This window comes from Ciconia boyciana, chromosome 21, assembly GCF_034638445.1.
Source record: "Ciconia boyciana chromosome 21, ASM3463844v1, whole genome shotgun sequence".
Lineage (NCBI taxonomy): Eukaryota > Metazoa > Chordata > Aves > Ciconiiformes > Ciconiidae > Ciconia > Ciconia boyciana.
The window spans coordinates 7,302,995-7,325,105 of NC_132954.1; the positions used below are offsets into that span (position 1 = coordinate 7,302,995).

The following is a 22,111-nucleotide window of genomic DNA, read 5'->3' on the forward strand; positions in this document are numbered from 1 at the left end:
CGGCTGCCTAGCAGGAAGCTGAGAGGACAGACCACAACCAGCCCCCTCCCTGGCTCAGGACCAGCGTCTCCGGCTCCTGCAGGCAGCGGTGCCGGCAGCAGCAGGGTCCTGGACCCTGCGAGCAGGGGAAGGCAAAGCCATGGGCAGCAGGATGGCTGCGGCCGAGCAACAACCCCAGGCTGTGGCTTTGGCCAAAAGGGCTTTGTTTGGCCATCAGAGGAGGGACACCAGTAGCTGCCAGTGGAATAGGAAACGAGCTGAGAGATCACAGACCCTTTTAAGCGGGGTTATTCATTCAAAAAAAGTAACCCTGCTCCCCCGCAGGCACCGGCCAGGGGAGCAGCGGAGCCCCGAGTCCCTGGGCGGGATGTCTGGGGCGAGGTGTGGAGGCGGCTAGCAGCCTGGTTGAAGGGGCAGGTCCGTCCCGGCCCTGCTGCAGGCAGGGCCGCGGGCTCACTTGTGCTTGGCACGAGGGAACTCCTTCCTGCCCTTGTCGCGGCCCCCGAAGTAGCGGACCCTGTGGATGGCCTGCAGCTGCCGCTCGATGGTGGCCCTGATGTCCACCTCGTCAGGGATGTGGACGTAGCGGATGTTCCTGCCGGTCACAAAGAGCTCGTCCAGGTGGGACACCGTGCCCTGCCTGTCTGTGAAGGTCACCTTGGCCAGCCGCACGTTCATGAAGGCGTCCACGTTGGTGATGCGCCCCGTGGCCGTGCTCTCGTCGCGGAGGTCCACGGTGGTGACGTGGCCGTGCAGGCCCTGCAGCAGGATGACCAGGCTGTTCTCGGCGATGGTGCGCTCCTTGACGGAGTGGCTGACCTCCATCGCGCGGCTGCGGTGGGGAAGAGGGAGACGCCGTGCTGCGCCCCGGCCGGGCGCCCGCTGCCGCGCTGCCGGGGAACCCACCCTCCTCGCCTCGCACGCCTGTGCGCATACGTACCACCCCTCGCACACCCACCCGCACGCTGCCGCTCTCCCAGGTCACTCCCATTCTCCATGTGCTCCCCCCTTGCACGCCTGGGCCCTCCCTGCCCGCTCCCCTTGCACGCTCGCTCGCACACCCCCCCCTCCCCCCAGTCGCTCGTGCTCTCCATGTGCCCCCCTCGCACGCACATACGAACCGTCCTCCCGCCCTTGCACGCCCACCCCCACGCCGCCTCCCCCGCACACGGCTGCGCTCGCTGCCTCCTCCTTGCACACTCACACGCTGCCGCGCTCCCCTCGCGCCCCCCGCACGGGCGTGCGCCGCTGCCGCCCCCCCCCTTGCACACTCGCCCCTGGCACACTCGCCCCTTGCACACTCGCCCCTCGCCCGCTCACCCGCCCGCCCCGCCGGCAGGAAGGGGCGGTCCCGCCTGCGCACTGCGCCCGCCGCCCGCCCGCCCCCGGCCCCGGCCCCGGCCCGTCCCCGCCCGCAGCCGGTCGCAGTCGGGTGTGCGCAGGCCTTTAATGTGGCTCAGAGCCCGTCCATCAGCGCCAGCAGGTCCTCGCCCTTCCCGGAGCTCGCCGGGCGCGGCTCCGCCACCTCCAGCTCCCCCAGGATGCGGGAGAGCTCCGCCCGCCGCCCCGGCTCCTGCGGGAGAGACACCGCGCCTCAGCCCGCCCGCCCCGCGGGACGGCCGCCTGCTAACGCGGGCCTCTGCTGGGACGTACTGGGGGGTACTGGGACGTGCCCCACCACCTGCTAATGCGGGCCTTTGCTGGGACGTACTGGGGGGTACTGGGACGTGCCCCACCACCTGCCAACACAGACCTTTGCTGGAACGTACTGGGCTATACTGGGACGTACTAGGGGGTACTGGGATGTGCCCCACTGCCTGCTAACGCGGGCCTTTGCTGGGACATACTGGGGGGTACTGGGACGTGCCCCACCACCTGCTAATGCAGACCTTTGCTGGGATGTACTGGGGGGTACTGGGACGTGCCCAACTGCCTGCCGATGCCCATGAACCTCTTTAAAAAGCGCTGCAGGCATTAGCCTGTAACCGCAAGCGGGCAAATAATGATCCAGTAACAGTTCTCCATCCTATGCAGCTAAAAACTTGCTCTAATATTTGTCAGGTTTCAAGTTCTCTTATTAAATAGTCACCAAATCTGCAGGCTTGGCGGAAAATACTGCCATTACTTATGAGCTTAACTGACATGGGAAAAAAATGTATTTTTTAAGTTACTACTCTGGGTGAAACTCAGTTCTTAGCAAGGCAGGAATGATGAGAATCAAAGATCTGAAAGGCGCTGTACGTACCTGCGTGGCTTCTATGTTGATAACCTTGTAAGATAACTCCTCTGGTCTAGTCAATGCAGCGTGTCTTGATGAAAAACATGAAAAGAGTGCTTAATCTCATTAAGAGAGAAAGTAAAGTATAAAAATCAGATTTCACGGGGCTCCTGTAGGCATGAAGTTTTGACAACATCCCTATTCCTACTAGGCAAATGAATGTATTGACCCCAGTTTGGAGACTTTTCCCTGTCTTGGATTTTTTATGCTTAGTGTAGAACAGTGGGAATATCTCTGTAGTTGAGATTAAAAGTAGGTAAAAACATCCTGCAGAAATCAGGTAACAGAAAGTCTCATTAACCTTGTGCTCCCTGCCAGGAGAGGGCTACACTGTTCAAGCCTGTCAGGATCATCACCTCCAGCAGTTATATTCTTATCTCTGAGATCCGTACATGTATTTGGGGGAGAGGAGAGCTAAAAGGGCTGAAGGGATGTCTCTGTTCTGCGGACAGAACTGAGCCCAGATCGTCACCTGCTGCTGACTGCCAGTGTCACCTGGAGGGAACGCAAAGCCGTGCATCACAGGAGACACCAGTAAGGGAGATGGCTCTCCTTGCCAACAGCCTTAATAAAAAGGTCCAGCCAGGGAAACTGCTCCTCTTTTGTTCCTGCAGGGACCATCTGGACCAGAATAAGGAAATGCTAAACCCCTGCTATTCTATCCCTAAAGCTGGTAAGGGCCAGCTTCTGTCTCCAGGGCTGTCCACGTGGCACTACATCACAAACCCCAGACCGAGAGGACTCGAGCGTACTCTTCCTCCTCGTCGGTTGTGAACAAGTTCAGTCGGAATCCCGTCTCACTGCCACCAGGTTTCTTGATCTCCAGTCCTCCCAGCAGCCTGGCCAAAAAGTTCAGTTCTTCTTTAGCAAGGGGGTTAGGGGCTATATTCTCCTGCAGAAAACAGCAATGGGTTCATTGGTCAGGTTACCAGGGAGATGAGGACTGTAATCATTCTTGTGTTTTCTGATATTACATAAATGTTCTTCAGAGTGATATAAATACATTTCTGCATTGTTAATGGTACAGATTGTGCAGATAACTAGTAATTATCAGCTATATATTTAAAATGGTTGCTTGAATTTATAGACCCAGGACAAGATAATTTTCCAGCTAAACTGAACAGCTGAGAAATCTGTAAAACCAGCTTTCTGTTTTCTGAAGAGATTAAAATAGTAAGTGAGTACACCATTGCATAAGCCTGTGTGTAAAATTCCTTAGGAACATGTGCCCTTCCCCTAGCTCAAAATGAGCCGTGGAGGATTGGATGGGTCTCTGAGAAGAGCTAAACAGGTTCCTCCTGTATGTGTAGACTAAAAACAATATGGTTATTGTTTCCCCGAGAAAGGAGGTGAATAAAGGGGAAGATAGTGCAACTGTATAGTAAATGATGTGGAGATGACAGATGTGGGTGTTTCATTCAGTGTCCCCATCTATTAAGAGCCAAGGGAAGCAGAATGTAAAATCTGGTGGACGTGCTGAAACTGCTCAAAGGAAACGCTCCCACCACGTGTGACCGGCTGCAGAACTCACTGACACAGACTGCTTAACCAGTGGCAGGAACAGAACAACACTGACCTTTGCATGGGATGCCAAGTTTTTGGATGATCCTGACATGTGTGTCTCTACTGGCCGACTAACGCTGTACCTAGAGAGAACACCACATGAGGGAGAGCAACCCATTACTTGTATGTGATACAGGAACTGCAGGGAGCACCACAGGATCTAAATATCGTTTTAGGATATTTTTCTGAAGACTGTAAATAACTGAAATGAGAAGTTACAGTTCACTTTATGGAGTATTGAGGCATTAAATGTATGAGCAACAAAGCTGTAAGAAAGAACACTGCTTTCTCTTATTCTGTGAATGGAAAAATTACATAAGACAAACATGGAGAAAAGAAAGGATTTCTTGAATGCAGTTAAAATTAAATTACATTTCACAGAATATGCAGTACCAGATGAGAATACTCTTTACTCAGCTCTACTGTAGACATAAATCAAACTCTTTTCTACAGCTCTTTATACACATCTATCCACATGCGTTCTGTTTCAGGCCATCACTTTGTAAAGAAGTCAAGCTGATAATAGCAAAAGAGGCAAAAATAAATACACAAGGCTGAAGACGTGCTTCTGAACAAATCCATAACCATCAACGTTTACTTCATGTTTCTATGTAGGACAAAAATTACTTACATATTTGTTCCAAGTTTGAGGACTCTGTCTCCATAAAGATCAAAAGATCCTTCCCTTTGTGGAGTAACATAATTTCCATCAGTGGTGAACTCAGTTCTTTTAACTTCATCTCCATTGCGATTAAACATCCTTAAAAACAAGTCATTATTGAAACATATTTACTAGTTTTATTACTGATTTTCAGTACTTCCACTGCTTACTGTACAAGAGAAACGGGAATAAAACTCTATTCTGTATATTGGTAAATGGGTAAATGACTAATAGCTAATTTACTGAAATAGAGAATGCCAGAAACAGCTTAGTATTTCATTGCTGGGGGACTTAGTCCCAAATCCTGCCCTTTAAATAGTACTTCCTGGAGGTTCAGCTATCCATGCAACATGAATGACAGTCTAAGCTCGATTCCTATTAGACCTCTGGGACTGACTGTTCCTCCGTGAGCAGCCATACATGCAAGGCAGTGCAAACACTATAAGCAGCGGTTCAGAATTCACCTGATGAGTCCTGGAACTTCTGTACCCCAAGGAACAGGGCCTGATATTGGCAGCACAAAGCGACCATTAGAGTTTTGCACTTTATCCTTCAGAAAGATAGAGACCTGCAAAAGAATATTCCATCTTCTAGAAAATCAATTACATATCTTCTGATCAGAATTCTTTGAAGTCTGACCTTGCAGCCTTCCTGCCTAGACTGGGATTGGTTTCCTAAAAGATTTTGATGTATATACCAGTAATGTAGAATTGTGGTGCAGAGGATGGGCACACTGATGTAACATTTTTTTAAAAAAAAGTGTACTGTTTATGCACTTGAGTATGATCAATTTATTTGGAGAGTATCAAGCCCCATGACCTCAAGCGCAGGTTCTCAGTTTCATATCAAGTTTCTACTAAAAGGAAAAACATATTTATCAACTAGTAAATCCGTACTAGTGGATATTCCTTTTTTCATAACATTTTAGAATTTAGTATTATTGTAGTAAATGTGCTCAATTTGTAAAATTTTGAAGATGGAAATTGCAAGCACATCAAGATGACTGAAAAGCATAAGTAACAACCCCAAACTTAGAGTGTAACTATGACAAGACACCTTTGTATTCTACCCACAAACTCCCTTCCGTTCTTACTGACTAGTTATATGGGGCTCTTACCCTTATGTGCATGTCCTGAAAAAAAATGAGGAGTGTTTGCCTGATGAGCTGAAATTCACCAGCAGAGAGACAGCTGTACGTCTGAAAAAGAAAAGCATCATGTAAGGCTTTGCAAGCGTACCACGTCCAACCCGGGTAAAGGTGGGAACAACTATATCGGAGTGCTGCTAGCCAAAAATGGTACGTGTGTGGCAGGGGAAGCAGAAGTGATATAAGGGCTGCTGGTCATTATCGGTAATTATTATCCGTGACTAAGAGTCTGATTTAATTTCTGCTGAAGTCAGTGGAGACTTTGATCAGGTTGAATAAGCAATATATTGATTTAAACTGAGCCAGTAGAAGAATAACACTTGACTCGTAGACATCTCCCTCTCCAGAAGCCCTTTGGAAACATTTCATTGCTTCCCAGAACTTTTAGCATTTTATGAAACCAGTTCCCTTCCACTGGGACATTCATATTCTTTGTCCAAAGAATTACAGCAATTGCATGAGCAAAAGTTGCTAACCGGGAGGCCAATTTGTTTCCCTCAGGTTAAAAAGAGGGGAAGGTTATTAGGATGGTTCTCTGAGGTTGAGAACAAATCAACCTCGATGGTTGGTGGCACTTACTGATGTAGTATTTAGTCTCGAAAGAGAAAAAAACCAACCCAATAAACTCAAAGAACAGGGTGTCCCACCATTTTTCTAAGGATTCTTACTTCAATCAGCTGTCGGAAAGTCTCGTCCACCTGGTTCAGAATGCCAGGAGAATCGCGTACGAAATCCTTGATCGCATCCAGGTGATTGAATGTGACCAGCAGAATGTCTTTGGGCCGAGGGCACAGCAGCACTTGGTATTTGAAAGCCATAGTCATAAGGTCATACAGCTGCAAAGTAACACGGGGAAATTTTAGTTCCGTCACAACACAGAGCACGACACCGCTTAGGTAACTTCACATTGACGTGGAAAGGGATTTAGACACTGAGGCTAGCACCTGCCTATGGTAAGAACCATTTTAGCTTTGTTTCCTAAGAAAATAAGCCCTCTGCAATCACATTGTCAGCCCTCCTGCTGGTATCTCCAACTGCCTTTAAAACTACTGCCAATTTCAACAACGCTGACACCCGGGTAGAGGTCTCACAGGTAATCCAGTTCCTACAATTTTTTTTCAAAATCATCTGCTGGATATACTGTTTGGAGGCAAAAATTCTAACACCTGCAACTGCAAAACAGTCAGTGACAATATAGAAATATACGTATTTATACACACCCACGTATGTATGTATTTTTAATATATATAAAAAAATCTGATGAACTTAAAGAATGCTTACTGAACCACTTAAAATCAAACATTTACATATTAAAGCAGAAATACTTAGTTCTGAAGTATCTGATACAGCACGGATTTCCCCAGAGCTTCCTTGGCTGAGAACCATTTTTACAAAGAAAGCAAATGGAAAGAGGGCTGTTACAAAATGCTTCGAAATTACAGTGACGTAAAGCCATGTACTATCGCAATCAGAAGCCTGTGAACGGTAGCGCGGACGTACAGCAGAGTCACAGGACTGGGCAGGTGGTCTTTTTTACCTTGTCCATGCTTGCTTGGTTCAGCCTCATGATTGAAGCATGAGCTAGCCGGTCGTACACTGTTCGCAGAGCTTTCTTGGAATAGAGTTCCTGTGGTTTAAACAGCTCTTCCATAAATTTTTTATTGAACATGGTTGTGATGATGTCATTCATAACTGCAAAGACAAAGAGTCTCTGTTTTTTGCTTCAGAAACAGCACATTCATCTGATTGACTCCACACTGAGAACTTGGACACTGAAGCTGCGAGGATTGACGTGAATGCTTACCTGTGAAAACTAGGTACATAGCCACAAAAGAAAAGAGGAGGAGGAACATCACTTCTTAATGTCAACATTTTTCTCAATCCCACATTGGTCTAAGGGGCAGCACGATTCCTGCTGACTGTCCCCAGGGGCAGAAATGCTACTTAAGCTGTAGACAACAAACCCTGTTCTCCAGTGGGAATAAGGCTGGTTTTGTTGCCTTGTTTTTAGAGCAATGGTTAGCACTTTCCCCTTTTAAAATAATTTTTTGATAGGCTACTCTGTATGTATTATCTACAAAAGCTACAGTTCTGCTCCCCAAGACGACTGTTTTGCATCGCTCTAGATTTTTGCAAACCATAGCTAGCTGACTCTGCCTGTTCTCTTTAGCCTTTGACACTATTAGTCTCTTTTTCCTTCTAAACAGAAGCTCCTGAATGATTCAAGGCTCCTTGAAATATTTGTGTTAAACGGATTAACGCTTGACAAGTATTTAAGGAAGCATTTATAACACTGGGATCTATGTCAGGCCATCCAGGGCTTTTACACAGCAACATCTGCGGATACTAGAGCAGTTCAAAAGCGCAGAACTCTAAACCTCCTAATGCGCGCTTCATTTTTTAATGTGTAAATTTAGACATGGAATTGTTATGCGACTTACTCAAGAGTATGTAGAGATCAGGAGTGCTGAGTATAAGGGCTACACTCTGGTTATCGAGCTTTTAATGCAAAGAAGATAGAAAACATTTTGCAGTGATTCAAGCAGATGCAGTATCTTAGCTTTTGTGCTGGATCTGGTACTTTTATCATATACCCGATACATTCTCCAGAGTTATAAATAAGCATTTATTTCTCTATCAAAAAAATGTTAAATAGAAATTTCAATTCATAGATTATTGTACAAGCATGAATTTTCATATGCAGATGACTGTTACTGAAGCTCATAATGCCAGCTGATTCTTCTGGATTAGAAAAATCTCAGCGGAAGTAATAAGAAAAAAAAAAGAAAAAGTGAACATACACCTAGTGGTAGTGATCAGCTGTTTGAAGTACTGCTCTAATTATTCATTGGTGGGTTAGACACCCAGCTTTTCACAACTCTGGTACTGAAGCGACACAAAGAGCCAAAAGAAAGTTAATGTGCCAGTCACTTTGTCTTTTCTTAGATGATTAACTCTCTGGGGAACATTGCTAGGTACGCTGTCGGCGCGGAGAACCTGGCCACGGATAGCTGTTTTGCTGAGGGCAAGTGCCTTCTGAAGAGATTCTCTCTGTCTGCTTAAACATGATGTTTACAGGTTTTCTCCTACACTGGCGTACATCACTGGTGACACACACATTTCAGCATCCATCGCACTGCACCTGATGGGGCTCACTAGTTCCTGTTTTAAGTACCAAAATAATACAGACAGGTCACAGCGCAGTTTCTGAGCAGCACGGATTACAAGTACACTTTGTAATGACAAATGGGAAAAAAATCCCTCCTCTTCCTCACTTCCTTTCAAATAAACTGTCCATAAAACAATCCCTACTTGCAGTCTGAGGCAAAAATCCTCACTTCTTTTTCCAGTGGAGAAAATAAAATACAGTGTATTAGTATATATTTCATTTTGCAAGTAATCAATTATGACAAAAATAAAAACTTTTGCCCCATACTGCTATCAAGAAAAATATTTTTAAGTTGCTTGCACATGTTGTCTGCACAAAGGCTTCTCCTCCATCTTCAGAGAGTCACTAATAACCGAAACTGTCAGGAGACAGACAGTGCCCCAGTACGCTGACTGTAGCCAGTAGATATTCCCAATGGGATCGGAAGATCTGCGTTAACCACACACCCAGCCTTACATAAATTATCTTCTGAAATTAAAACCTCTTGTATTGGCTATAAAAAGAACTGAGAAAGACATAAAAAAAATCACGGTAAAGGGCACATCTCACACGGCATGTTTGATAATGACACAGCAAAGAGATCTTAGAGCACAGGTAGTCCCTAGGGAGATATTTACACCATTCTAACAATGGAAAACAACAAAGAAAGGAGCGTTAGCTCAGGAAAAATGGCACGCCAAGCAACATAGCATAAAAGCAATTTAGCAGAGAGGGGTTTCATCAACTGGGATGGGGAGAGGGAAACCAAGTATAGACAGTGCAATGGACAGAAGAGAAGCTGAGGATTTACGGTGGTTTTCGCCTACATGTGCCATGTCACTGGTGACAAGACACGTTCCAACGTCTAGTGCGCTGTCACGTAACATGGCTCGGATGCATGACATGAGACTGAAGTCTTTACGCCTGGATATGTTCATGCTTCTCGGAGGACATTCAAGGCAGCAGAGGGAATGTTACGAGTCCAAAACAGTCACACGTTCTGCTTGCAATAGGTTTATAGCTTGTAACAAGGTTGTTGGCTTCATCAGCAATAGACTCGGCTGGTTACTCTACATAACTCTTCAGAGATCGCCCCAAGAGCGGTGTTCATAGGCAAACTTTTTTCTCTCAGAAGCTGATTAGTCAACTTGGGATCTGCATCTGTGCTGCTACCATCTAAATATGATTAAATGGCCTTTTATACAACTCATCATCATTTTGGATGTGATAAAAGAGGAATATGGAATCTTTTAGACTTCTGAGATATGCAATGCTGGGAAAAAAGTGTTCTTGGAAGCAGCACGTAATGGTAGAAAAAAAAAGCTGGGGCAAACTCCAGGATATCAGTATTTACCTTCAGTAAATATTCAAAACCTACAAACAGTGCTTATTTTAAAAAACATGAATCACAATCCTGATCTCTCTTAAAAAAGGGCTGCTCAGAAAGACACTGGAAGTTCTACTCATGTTCACCTAGCAAAAAAATTGAGATGGTTTAAGAGATTTATTTCCTCATCCAGCTCCTTACCACAGCCCTTTGCTGGAGGCTGCCATTTCAAGGCAGAGTCCAGAAGGAAACGCACGCTCGCAGCTCAGCTGCTCCACTGCGAAACCTGACGTCTCAGCTCAAACCCACCTTCAGGGATCATTTCAGTCAAGATGAGCTTGGCTGAAGTGTGGGCACCTGCTCCTTTGTGATCACTCTGCTGCAAGGGTGGTGACCACTAGCAGAGATGGATAAGCAGCTAGGATGGAAATGCCTTAAATCTTTCCTGGAGTTCACCTGTCAAAACCCTAAGCAATGAATTAGAAAAAAACTTAGAAAAATGCAATATACATAATATTCCTGCATTTAAGCAGAAAAACAACCTTCACAATGCTCACACAATTATATGCTTGCATTAATATGATGCTAGAAAAATACAAATATCATTTTGGCTAGAAAGACCACTATGATAAAAAGTTTTGATCTATTTATAGTCTTGGTTAAATTAGCAACTTATTTTGGAAGCCATATGATTTTGAGGTATTGTCTCTTTTTGCTAAGACCTATAGTTAAAGTGCATTTTAATGAACAGTGAGTCTTATTCATCTTTGACACTGTGACTAGAAGGCTGCAGGAACAGCATAGGGTGTGTTCACGTACGATGAGCCTCATGTGTGCATGTAGTGGTGTTGGTCTACTGCATGCAGCTAGAAGATTACAGTACCTCGTTTCCTGTCCACATCTGTCCATTCATCTACACGAAGCATATAAAACAAAAACATCAGTTCAAGAAGTAAGAACAATAGTTTCAAGGAGAATAAAAGAAATAAAGTAAAAAAAAAAAAAATCTAACTAACGGACTTTGGTTTTTCTCATCAGCATTCAGCGCTTAACAAGAACGAACTCTTCTGTTACTTGACATCTTTCACTGTCAATAAGCACACAAAAGGTGAAACCTTGCCCTCCCCTTGGAAAAAATCTTGTTGCTTCAATGGAGATAAAATTTTACCCTCGATTGAATTTTAGCATGGTTTGCATTTAGCTTGGGAAGTTTTCAGCTGTTTTTTGCACTTATAAGTGAACAATGTTTGAGTGAACAGTTTTAAGCATCAACAAACACCTCAGTGTGGACGAAACCACATCTCAGTAAAATTAATGCCCAATGTTTTGGAAGATAGAATACATGTGTGGATAAACTAGTACAGATCTAATTCTCCTGCTGAGATATTCCACCAAGTACGGCTAATTTAGTTTAAGCTCTAAACTTAGACCTACAGGAACAGTAGTAAACTTTTGTCAGAACATTCTCTGAAGACACACATGAATAATTAAAAATCGCACTGCTGGAGTGAAACCTTTGCTATTGTTTAGCACTTCTTCCTATTGGATAGGCAGGAGAAGCAATAAAAGTAACCACCTCATCAATACCGACTTAATATTGAGTTGATTTTTTATTACAAAATACTAAAGCTTCCCGAAGCGCATTCCCCATCGCATGACAAGAAGCTGTAAGGATTTTTAAAAGCAAAGCTGTTTTGATTTCAAAGTGGTAAACAAAGAGGTGCTCAGCTGTAAGCTGGATTTTTTGTGCACGCATGTGAACGCACAGGGCTCTACTTTTACAGTAGTTTTGACAAAAGGCTAGACTGACAGATTTTTATAAAAGCTGGACAAGGGTTGCAGGAGCCATATTTATGTTATTTGAAGTTTTTCTTAATTGCGCATGCTGCTTCTGCATAGGTGTTACAACATTATTCCTGGAAGCTACTTCCGACTGCAAAGCAATCTGGCCTTCCTGACACAGCTCAGGACCTGGACTGAGACACTCAGATCCTGAGTGATTTTGATTCCAAAAGTGTCTTTCCGAAGCTCTAACCTCTGAAGCAAGTACAGAAACACTGAAAAGTCTTTCAGTTTCTACCTTCTCCGTATGCACTTCACAAATCAGCTTCAATGATACCTTCAGGCAGTTATTACCACAGAGACTTCACGAGAGCTGGTTAACTCAACAGGCTTTACTTCAAATTTAAGACACGAAGAACACGCGCAATCGGTTATCGCGACAGCGCGGTTACACCGTCCTGAGGAAGCCACTTGCCCAAGGCCCCTTTCCAAGCACCCCCCCGGGGCACCTGCCTGGGGGACGGGCACCGGCACCCGCAGCTACGGCCGTGCCGCTCCTCCTGGCCCTCGGGGCCGCCCCGGCGTCGCCAGCGGCTTCCCGGCGCTCTGCTCGGCACCGGCCCGGGGCGGCCCCCGCGCCGCGGGACGGGGCTCTCCGCGCCTCCTCCGGCGCTGCCCCGGGCACGGCTCCGCGCCCAGCCCGGCGGGGTGCCCCGGCAGCGGGCCGCAGGGAGAGGCCCCGCGCGGCACGGACAGGCCGCGGGAGCACCGACGACCGGAGCGACCCCCGCGGGGGGGCAGCCCCCGGCGCAGGACCGGCTCCGGGAGGGGCCCCGGCCGCCCGCCGCTCACCTTTGCGGGCCTTCTCCCCGGGGATGCTCTGGGCGCGGAGGCGCTGGTCCAGGATGTAGAGCATCTCCCCGCCCAGGTTGAGGAACAGCAGCGGCAGCGTCCGGGCCGACATGGCGACCGCCAACCCCGCCGCCGCCGTTGCCGGGCAGCCACGGGGCCAATCGGGAGGCGCCGTCTTGGCCGGCGGGGGCAGGGGCGCGCGTGCAAGCCCCGCCCCTGCGCGTGCGCACATCCCCGTGCGCGTGCAAGGCCCCTGCGCGGGTGTGAGCGGCGGCAGGGCCTGAGCGGCCGTAGGGGAAATACGGAAGTACCGGTTTCATAAGTTCTGGTGCATGAGAAAAATAAAGAATTTATAAGGAGATGATTAAACCCCAGTCATTTTAATAGCAGAGAAGAGCTCAGCGCTGCCTGGGGCCTGCCTGGATACCCGCGTGTGCTACGGTTCTGAGGAACGTGGGGAAGTTTTGTCAACGGCACAGAAAGGTGGCCAACAGGCGCCACTGTAATCGTGTTAGTAATTCTCCTGTGGTTGAGTCACCATCAGCAGCGGTTTTGGTGTAACACAGAATCACCAAGTTTGAGAATGACAGAGGGATGATTGCCAGAGAACAAATATAAATGCGTAAGTCCGCTAGGAACGGCAGGTTTGACTATTAACACGATTGCCACGGCTGCAGAGCTCCAAATCAACCCGTGTTTTCCGGTGAGAAGGAAGGGCACTCTGAGTGACTGTCAGGGCTGCTTCGTTTCCAAGTAAGCAGCATTTCACCTCATTCTCTCCCCTCATTTGTCAGCCCACAGCCCAAATCCCTGCCAAACGCCGCTGAACAGCTGGGCCAACGCTACTCGACAGCGCAGTCCTACAGGTAACGACAGGAGACGGACGCTGCTCAGAGGTGTTCTAATTTAAAGACACCTCTGCCTTCCCCGCCACGAGGCGGTGGTGAAGTCCCCCCGGGTACTCCTCACACAGACGGACCTGCTCACAACATGGTGAGCATCAACCTTAAATTAAACTTCTAAAACACTTAAAACGACTCACTGCACTTTTCTGGGTACTCACCATGGCGCGGATCACGCACGTGCATAAGCAAAGAGGCAACAAGTCTTTCGGTAGTTATTTATTGTTAAAGAGACTGGCTGTGTCACAGCCTTCATGTGCCGCTACACGGGTGTCCCCTCGCACTGCACCTGTTTCTCCTTTGCAGCTCTCGCTCTCGCTTGCCACTCTCTTCTCTGCTTTAGCCTCTCTGGTGCTTTCAGCTTCCGCGCCTCCCGAAAAACCTGCGGGAGGAGCATGAGGAGGTGAGAGAAGGGGAGAGACAAAGATGCCTGCTGCTGAGCAGAGCTGCTCCACCACCGCCGCTCGCTGCTGCGCACAGCATGGATCTGAGCTCCCGCAGCAGAGGCCAGGAGGCACGCCATGCAGCCAGATCAACTCCTTCCCGTGCCTCTCCTCCAGGACTCCAGGCAGCCCTGTTTTCAGGGTACCACTCAGAGGTATTCCGTTATAGCTACCTAGTCTTTTGGTAAAAGTTTATTGGACTGAAATTTAGTATTTACAGACTGAAGGCACATCCAGCTTTTTGATTCTCCGCAGTCACCCTGAGGTATATTGCACACAGCTGTTACACCAAAGTATTTGGAGCAAAAAAGAGTAGAGAGTGGGCGTATGCACATTTGTGTTCCAAAGCTGCCATCAGATTTAATTGTTTCACATAACAGTTCCCCATACCAGGCTCTGAAAAAAGCTGGTTTGAACCATACATTTCTGAGCAAACTAGTAGCGCAATTCGAAGTTCTCAAGCGTGATACATCTGCAGCACATGTGTCATTGCCCACTACATACCTGTCTTTCGTGGATCTCTTTGCCGAGCTTATGTATTTCTCTACAAACATTATCATTGTCTCCTCAAATTCAAAGCATGGATTCAAAGGACCTACCTATCAGTCTAACTGTCTTAATTGTGCCCTTCTATAAAGAGATTTTTTTTCTACTCCAGCTACACGGCTCTCTCCACATGGCTCCATACCTTGAGACAGAAAGCCTTCTTCACAACCCAGCGCTTGGTGATCCTTCTGGAGTAGGGAGGGGGTAGGCTGTACTGGATATTCAACTGCTTGCAGGTGTTTTCAAAGGTATCATAGCGGACACGGCGAAGATATGCAAGTAGCTTCTTCCGGCGATCTATATCCATCAGCATGCGACGACGGTTATTTTTATCCTGCAAAGGACTTAACGTTCACTAGATTGCAGACAGATTATACTTCCATTCCAATAAATTACTTAGAATAGATGAGATTACAGCTGAAAGGAAACAATCAGGTTAAGGACAGTATCTTAGAACAATTTTTCTTGGCAGATACTGCAAGCACATTAGGTCACTACAAGGAGATCCAAGATGACTTAATTTACTTTTCACTGGAATTGCTTTCTTCATTCTGTGTCTGCACCTTCCTCCCTCAGCCTTGAAGACTGTTTTCAACTTGTATGCAGTTTCAGGCAGTGGCAAAAGCTGCAACGGCTTGGAGGCAAAGGCTGCAGGGAAGGTCTACTGGCTAAAAACTGCTCCCCCTGAAGTGTTGTTCCAGAAAGAACACAGAAGCATTTACCTTTGTTTTTCCAGAAATTAAATGTGAAAATAAAATGTGACTTGGCTCTATCTGACCATTTGGGTTCTTCAGAAGAGAATATGTGTAGCTTGAGCCATGCCATTCAGGGCAATCCCCCATGGGAGAAATTTCACTATCCTATATGAGCAATTTGTGTAAAAAGCAGGCTTCATCCAAGTAATTGCAAAAGGTCTCTTTTGCTGAAACATTTGGTACAACTTCTGGCTTCTTATAAAAACTGAATTCTATTCTGTTTTACCCTTCAAGCTTTTATGATTAACGAATAATTATGCACTTTTTTCAAATTCAGTTGATTAATCCATTTCCCACCTTTTGCACTGCAGAAAGTGTCTTTAATACACCTTGTTCATAAACTCGTAGTTACGATGTTTCAAATTTGGGCTCTGAACCCAGGTAGCTTTAGGTAGGAAAGTGGTCGTTATGACATTAACACAGTCCTGTCCACTAAACATTTTCATAGGCAGAACAGAGAGAGAATACAGCTGCTGAAGCGATAACATGAATTACACTGAAAACTAAGCAGTGAAGCCACATCTGCAGCAAGCACATATTTAGCTAAACTCTGTTCAAAGGTATCTGCTCAGCCATTTCCACCAATCCAGTAACAAAAAAGAACACACTCCACATTTCAGTCGGTGAGAATGTAGCTGTGACTGAGCCAGCAGTTTCCCAGATCGGCACCAGGGAACAGTTATAACTATTTTATAAACCTTCTTAGGAAAGCCATAATCCCCAGAATTAAAATCCTTTTGTTCTAAACTGAGAAAACAACCTGAACAGCTGCTATCTCAGACCTGTGGGCTCAGATTACTGATAGTTACCTTGGGATGCCTCTGAAGATGTTCCTCGTAAGTGCGTATCTTGGCAGTCAACATAGCAACTATAAAGAACAGACATAAGAAGCTGTGTGAGAGCAGCAGCTTTCCAGGGTGAGACAGTATCATTTGCATTCCCTTCAAATTGCCAGTCGAGGACTGCTGTTCTTACGGGTACCCACCGCACCACAGCAGATATTACCACACAGCCCTCTGAATAAATGCAAAACAAACCGCAAAATACAACCTACATAACTCGAGTCAGAACTATTACTATTATGAAGCTGCTTAATTAGAGGTTAAAATTTTAACAACAGATCATATGAATTTATCTGTAAAATGCCTCTTGCATTACTGATGACTTTACATTCATTTCACTTCACTTGGTTTAAGCTTTGGAGGAACAGACACAAATTAAGAGGTTCTTCCTAAGAGCAGCAGCCAGCTCTTTGTGATTTCAGGCTTTGGAGAAAGGTGCTGGTGGCATCCTGAGAAACTGAAGGCTGTTATTAATGATAAAGGAGCGCATCTTGGCCGCTGGCAGCGTGGCCTTCATCCCTGCACTGTCCCTACAGTGTGCTTCAGCCAGAGCTCTCTGATGCAGAGGGAAATTTGGGTTCCATGGCCAAATCTAGTAGTTTATTTTGGTAATGAATGCAGCGCAATGCTTCATGTCATACAAGCGCTTCAAGCAGAATAATGCACATGCTGCCTTTGGAGGGTGGATATGGAGTAGGAATTTGGAAATCATCCTAGCAGACATCTGCCAGTAAGGGCATGCACTGCCTCTGCAACGTTCCCAAACCCTCAACAGGTCCTCCAGGGCATACTGCAGGCCACCTGCCTCTCAGGTGCTCTCCTGAAGGAGATTCTCCTAACTGATACAGGAAACTTGAAGCGCTGGCGTGGAAATAGCTGAATAAAAGCAGAGATGTATCATCTGCCAACAATACCCTTCTACTTTTTTAACTTACCTTGCACCTCAAAGGAGCCATTGTCGTGGGGAGACCTCCTGACCTTCTCCACCAGCTGCTGTGTCTTTATTTTCATCTTCTCCTTCTGTGGATAACAGAAAAGAGCTTGTCACTTTCTCAGGAACACTAAAGGTCTGAGACACCCCAGCTCTCTTCCCAAATGCTCAGATAAAGGCTTTGTCATTAATAGCTTTACTCAACATCCATCACAAAATGTGTAAAAAGTGCTGCAAAAAAGGACCTACTGCTTGTGGGACAGTGCTCAGAGTACAGCAGCGAAGCAGCACAAAGAGATCTGGGCAGAACACAGCATTGCCATTGTTCAAACCAAGAGTCCAGGCACACCCTTCACCCCAAGATTACAGAAGAAGGGCGTTGAAGAGGCCCCACTGCTCTCGTGAATGGAAGAAAGAACTGAAGCTGATCTCATATGGCAGTAGCCTTTACTTTTCACATCTTTTTAAGCTTAAGTGGTAAGCAGCAAGAAATGGTAAGATCTTTGTGCTACCTTACGATTTGCTTTTTGTTTTCTGGCACACAAGAAGTAAAAGGGATTTGAAGAACATTTGCTGTCCGGTGTACTATTTTCTAGAACACAGGCCAACCATCAGCAGTAACATAACACAGCTCATCTCCCCTGTGATTACCTAATATTTTCTTCTCTCATTTTAGTATGCAATTATTATCATAAAGAAGACTGCATGATAAATTTTAAGAGCATACAAGACTTATCACTCTCATGTATTTAATAGCCCCAGATTTGCAGTCACCGAGCAACACTTAAAAATAAAGTAAGTGAAGGGCATTTAACAATAAGGACAAGTCTTACACAAAAGTGCTCACTAAATCTTCTAGGTTTTTTTATGCAAGTAGAATGAAACAAACCTGGCTTGCCATTTCCAGTGACAACAGTCTTTTCACTACGTCGTCAACACTGCAAGGAGAATACAAATTAGTTTATAAGCTAGAAACGAAGTATATTTAACAACAGAAATGAGGTTAGGTTTTCAGAACATATTAACTTTTCTCAACTTTAATTTACTCTACAAATTTACAGCAACTCTCCTCTCCTCCCCTCCCAACCCTGTCAGCCATAAACTGTTTCTTGCATTCCTAAGAAAAATCATGGCTGAGATTACAGAAGCATCGAGTAGTTTTGCTGCTGTGGGAAGCACAGTTGTTTCAAATGATAATGAAGTCTTATCAATTCCAAAAACGTTACGTGCAAACTGGGTGCTGAAGATTAACCCCCAAGTAAGTGCACAAGGACAAAATAATTAATTTTAAGACCGGCTCCTTCAAAGATCTGTGAAAGTCTCAGTTACGAGTTACGCCACTGGGGGCTCTTCATGCACCACACATGAGCAGTTCTGGAATCAAAGCATAAAAATGTTGAACTCCAGGTCCAAATTTCAGAATGTCCTGGTTTTGGCTGGGATAGAGTTTTCTTCCCAGTAGCTGGTACAGTGCTGTGTTTTGGATTTAGGATGAGAATAATGCTGATACCACACTGATGTTTTAGTTGTTGCTAAGTTGTTTACACTGGTCAAGGACTTTTCAGCTTCCCATGCTCTGCCAGGGGCACAAGCAGCTGGGAGGGGGCACGGCCAAACTGCCCAAAGGGCTATTCCATACCCTATGGCGTCATGCCCAGTATAGAAACTGGGGGGAGCTGGCCGGGGAGCAGCAATCGCTGCTCGGGGACTGGCTGGGCATCGGTCAGTGGGTGGGGAGCAATTGCATTGTACATCACTTGCTTGGTACATTCTTTTATCATTATTATTTTCTCTTCCTCTGCTGTCCTATTCAACTGTCTTTATCTCACCCCATGGGTTTTACTTCTTTTTTTCCCCAATTCTCTCCCCCATCCCACTGGGGTGGGGGGGGAGGGCGAGTGAGCGGCTGGGTGGTGCTTAGTTGCTGACTGGGTTTAAAACACTACACAGAAGCAGCCATTCATTTTGAGCTGTTTAACTACACACTCTCTAGCACCTGAGTTCAAGACAGGCATAGATTATTACTAAGAAGATTATTTCTAGTATTTCAAGATTATTTCTTTTTTCTATGGACTACAAAGTCCACAGAAGATGTGGGCAACCAGCACTTAATCTTACATTAAGTAAACAAAAACCTTACATAACCCTAATCAGGGACTGCTTTTGGAAATTTGACTTCCAAAACGACTTTGCAATTTTTGTGCTAAATTGTATACCAGTGACCACAGAGCATTAATTAATTACTGAGCAGGTGACAGCTTCCATGTATTGTGGTTGTGCGTGTGTAAGATACAAATCTCTGAAGAGAACAGTCATTCCCTTTCCCCGTATCATACCTATTTATTATTGGGACATTGGCATAATCTTTCTTCAGCATTGTGGGAGGAAGATCATCCAAATGGCTGGGGATGTCTACAAAGAGAAGATTAACATTTAAGGAAGAGCAGTACAAAGTCAGAGCTCTGAACATGCTTGCAAACTAGATCAGGGGAAACAAGTTGCAAAGAAAATAGACTGTATGCTCCAAACAAGAAGTAAGAACTTAAGGGATGGCAGGAATTGAGTGAATAAAATTGAGTCCAGTCTCTTGCCTTCAGCACTCCGGATTTACAACACGGCGTATAGTCCACCAAGATCAGTGATCTCATGCTAATGACAATTGCTAATTTCCCACACATTCATGAGCTGCTGAATTTTCTGAGTAACTTTTGAGCTTGCAAGGAATTATTTCTAGAAGCACAGAACCACAAAAAGGCTTACAAAGGGACCTTATGAAGTTTCTCCCCTTTAAGGTGGGACTGTCATACTTTCTTTGTCTAGCAAAGCCTTGAAAACCTCTGAGGATGGATATTCCACAGCCCCTCTGTGAAGCGTGTTCCCACACTGCGCTGCCTTCCCAGTGAATCCTTTTTCCCTTTTGTGTCCAGCTGGAACATCTCCGAGCTGCTATCTGGGACCACTGCCCCCCATTATATTGTTTGGCACTACCAAGAAGGGTCTGGCTCCCTCACCCTTGTAATTACCCATCAAGAAGCTGCAGGATTGCAACAGGGGTTATATTTCCTCTCTCGTCTCATGACGAGCTCTGCATCGTTAAAGTGAAACCCACTAATTCCTCCAAATACCCTCTCTTCCTGTGGCATGAGGGTACAACTCTGATAATGTCAACAGTAAAATATTTTGCCACGTGGTCCCGTTAATCCTGACATACCTTTCCTCTTTCTTCTCACAGGTCTGGCGTAACATCTGGCTGTCTGAATAAAGGGACTGCAAGCTTGATGGAAAAAAACAAAGACTTATCAGACTTGTGTTCACTTTTTTAGCTATGTACACATTAAATACTGCTCAGGCTGTACTAGAAAACTGGTCAGAGTACTTAGAGTCCAAGGCAATCAGTGGCCAGCCAGGCCTTTTGTCCCAAAGAAGTGTGGAGCAGGTCAGCGTGGTTCTCACACGGGTGCTAAAACATATCGACAAAGCTGTGCTGCTTCAGGGTGATCAGAACCCAAATGATGAGAAGACCAGAGCAGCAGGAGGAGATTACAGACACTGAGCAGAGAGTGCGAGGGCTCCCGGGCTCCCCAGCTGAACTGTGTTCATTTAGAGGGTTTAAACTGATGAACTAATTCAAGTAATTTCATGTGCAAGTTAGACTGGCTGCTCTGGACTACCCCAGTGGCAGAGGGCAGAGGCAGCGAGACCTAGAGACAACCTTTGACCGGCACAGCTTGGTACAGATGAGAAAACTAATCAGCAGCCTGAATTAAGCCGTTCTTTGACCTTTCAAGAACAAACTCTTCCAACTGCTCTTTCAAGGCCCCTGCTACTGGAATCAATACCTGCTTCAGATTACCCACCTGTGCCTCAAATGTGTTTCCAAGTACAGACTTTGCCAGTCCACATACCTGCCTGCAAACAGGAACTGGCTGACAGGCACGCGAGCTCAGCTCTGGATCCGTAAGGCACCGGAGCTGCGTGCGGGCTGCGGGCACAGGCCGCGGGCGCAGAGCTCTGCACGCCCTCCCATGCTTACTCCCATGGGTGCCATACCTCCCACGCCCTCCCATAGGTGCAGCAGCAGCCTATGCAGAAGGCGCGCCAGGGCTCTCGCCCGCACTGGCCCAGCTCACAGCAGCCTCGCCTGAGAGATCTCTGGCCCCGGAGCCGCCCGAGCTGCTCCACCGGTCCCCGCCGTGCGCAGGGCAGGGCCAGCGGGCAGCCCCCCGCTCCGCCGTGCCTGCCCAGCCCTCGGCCCTGCCGGCTCCCTGCTCGGCCCCCTGCCCCCGGCACGCTCGGGGCTGCCCGGCCCTCGCCGCTGCGCGCTGCCCGGGTCGCCCCGGCGCGGGGGCTCGGCCCCGCTCACCCCCCCCCGCCCCCTCGGGTGCCACCCCGGGGTCCTGCCCGCGCCCTGCCTCCCCAGCAGCGCCCCAGGCCCCCCCCCGGCTCACCGCGCCCCTGTCCCCTCTCAGGGCCGCCTCACGCTCCTTCCCCGCCGCCCCAGGCCACCCCCGACCCCGAGACCGCCCCTTCCCCCGTCCTCGGCTCCCCACCCCGGCCCGGCCTTCGCCGGGCCCCGCTTCCCCTTCCACCCTCCCTCCCAGCGGCCTCTCCAGTGCGGCCCGAGCTCCTCACCGGCCCCGCCGCCGCCGCGGGAGCCCCCCAGGACGGCGGCCCCGCCGCGGGCCGGCCCCGCCAGGCAGCGGCCTAGCGCCGTCCGCAGCGCCAGCATGGCCCAGCCCTCACGGCCCCGCCGCCGCGGGCGCCGCCATGTTGCCCAGGCGCGACGGCCGAGCGCCGAGCGGGGCCGAAAGGGCCGAGCGCCGAGCGCGTCGATGGGCGCGGCGGGGGTCGGGCGCCCCCCGCCGCCACCGCCCCGAGCCCCGCCCGCGGCGGAGGGTCCGCGCCCCGCCGGCCGCTCCGGGCTCGTCCCGCCG

The 22,111-nt window shown here is 47.5% G+C and overlaps 3 protein-coding genes and 1 long non-coding RNA gene across 7 annotated transcripts; 1 reads left to right on the forward strand and 3 right to left on the reverse strand.

Moving 5' to 3' along the window:
• Positions 1–272: 272 nt before the first annotated feature.
• On the reverse strand, positions 273–1,354 carry LSM10 (LSM10, U7 small nuclear RNA associated). Of its 2 annotated transcripts, none has more exons than XM_072885201.1 (2): positions 1,321–1,354; positions 273–832 (listed from the first exon to the last, which is right to left on the reverse strand). In XM_072885201.1, exon 2 carries the CDS (start codon positions 823–825, stop codon positions 454–456), a length of 372 nt encoding a protein of 123 aa, XP_072741302.1. In that variant the 5' UTR covers positions 826–832; positions 1,321–1,354; the 3' UTR covers positions 273–453. The 2 variants fall into 2 exon arrangements, with proteins under 2 accessions (XP_072741302.1, XP_072741303.1); XM_072885202.1 differs by lacking the exon at positions 1,321–1,354 and adding an exon at positions 1,205–1,226.
• An 82-nt stretch (positions 1,355–1,436) lies between these two features.
• Positions 1,437–13,882, reverse strand: OSCP1 (organic solute carrier partner 1). Of its 3 annotated transcripts, XM_072885199.1 has the most exons (12): positions 13,822–13,882; positions 12,759–13,083; positions 11,008–11,037; positions 7,187–7,341; positions 6,318–6,485; positions 5,620–5,700; positions 4,967–5,070; positions 4,473–4,601; positions 3,855–3,924; positions 3,031–3,170; positions 2,246–2,309; positions 1,437–1,573 (listed from the first exon to the last, which is right to left on the reverse strand). In XM_072885199.1, the coding sequence occupies exons 2-12, from the start codon at positions 12,988–12,990 to the stop codon at positions 1,457–1,459; spliced, it is 1,290 nt and encodes a 429-aa protein (XP_072741300.1). In that variant the 5' UTR covers positions 12,991–13,083; positions 13,822–13,882; the 3' UTR covers positions 1,437–1,456. The 3 variants fall into 3 exon arrangements, with proteins under 3 accessions (XP_072741300.1, XP_072741298.1, XP_072741299.1); XM_072885197.1 differs by lacking the exon at positions 11,008–11,037 and having other exon boundaries at positions 13,822–13,878; XM_072885198.1 differs by lacking the exons at positions 11,008–11,037; positions 13,822–13,882 and having other exon boundaries at positions 12,759–13,093.
• LOC140662121 (uncharacterized) lies at positions 13,012–14,853 on the forward strand. Its single transcript, XR_012045982.1, has 3 exons — positions 13,012–13,461; positions 13,553–13,751; positions 14,762–14,853. It is a non-coding gene; the product is annotated as an uncharacterized lncRNA (long non-coding RNA).
• Positions 13,865–22,065, reverse strand: MRPS15 (mitochondrial ribosomal protein S15). The gene is made up of 8 exons (XM_072885200.1): positions 21,810–22,065; positions 20,389–20,451; positions 19,514–19,589; positions 18,067–18,115; positions 17,182–17,266; positions 16,214–16,272; positions 14,792–14,983; positions 13,865–14,042 (listed from the first exon to the last, which is right to left on the reverse strand). Exons 1-8 carry the CDS (start codon positions 21,904–21,906, stop codon positions 13,923–13,925), a joined length of 741 nt encoding a protein of 246 aa, XP_072741301.1. The 5' UTR covers positions 21,907–22,065; the 3' UTR covers positions 13,865–13,922.
• Between the last annotated feature and the right edge of the window lie 46 nt (positions 22,066–22,111).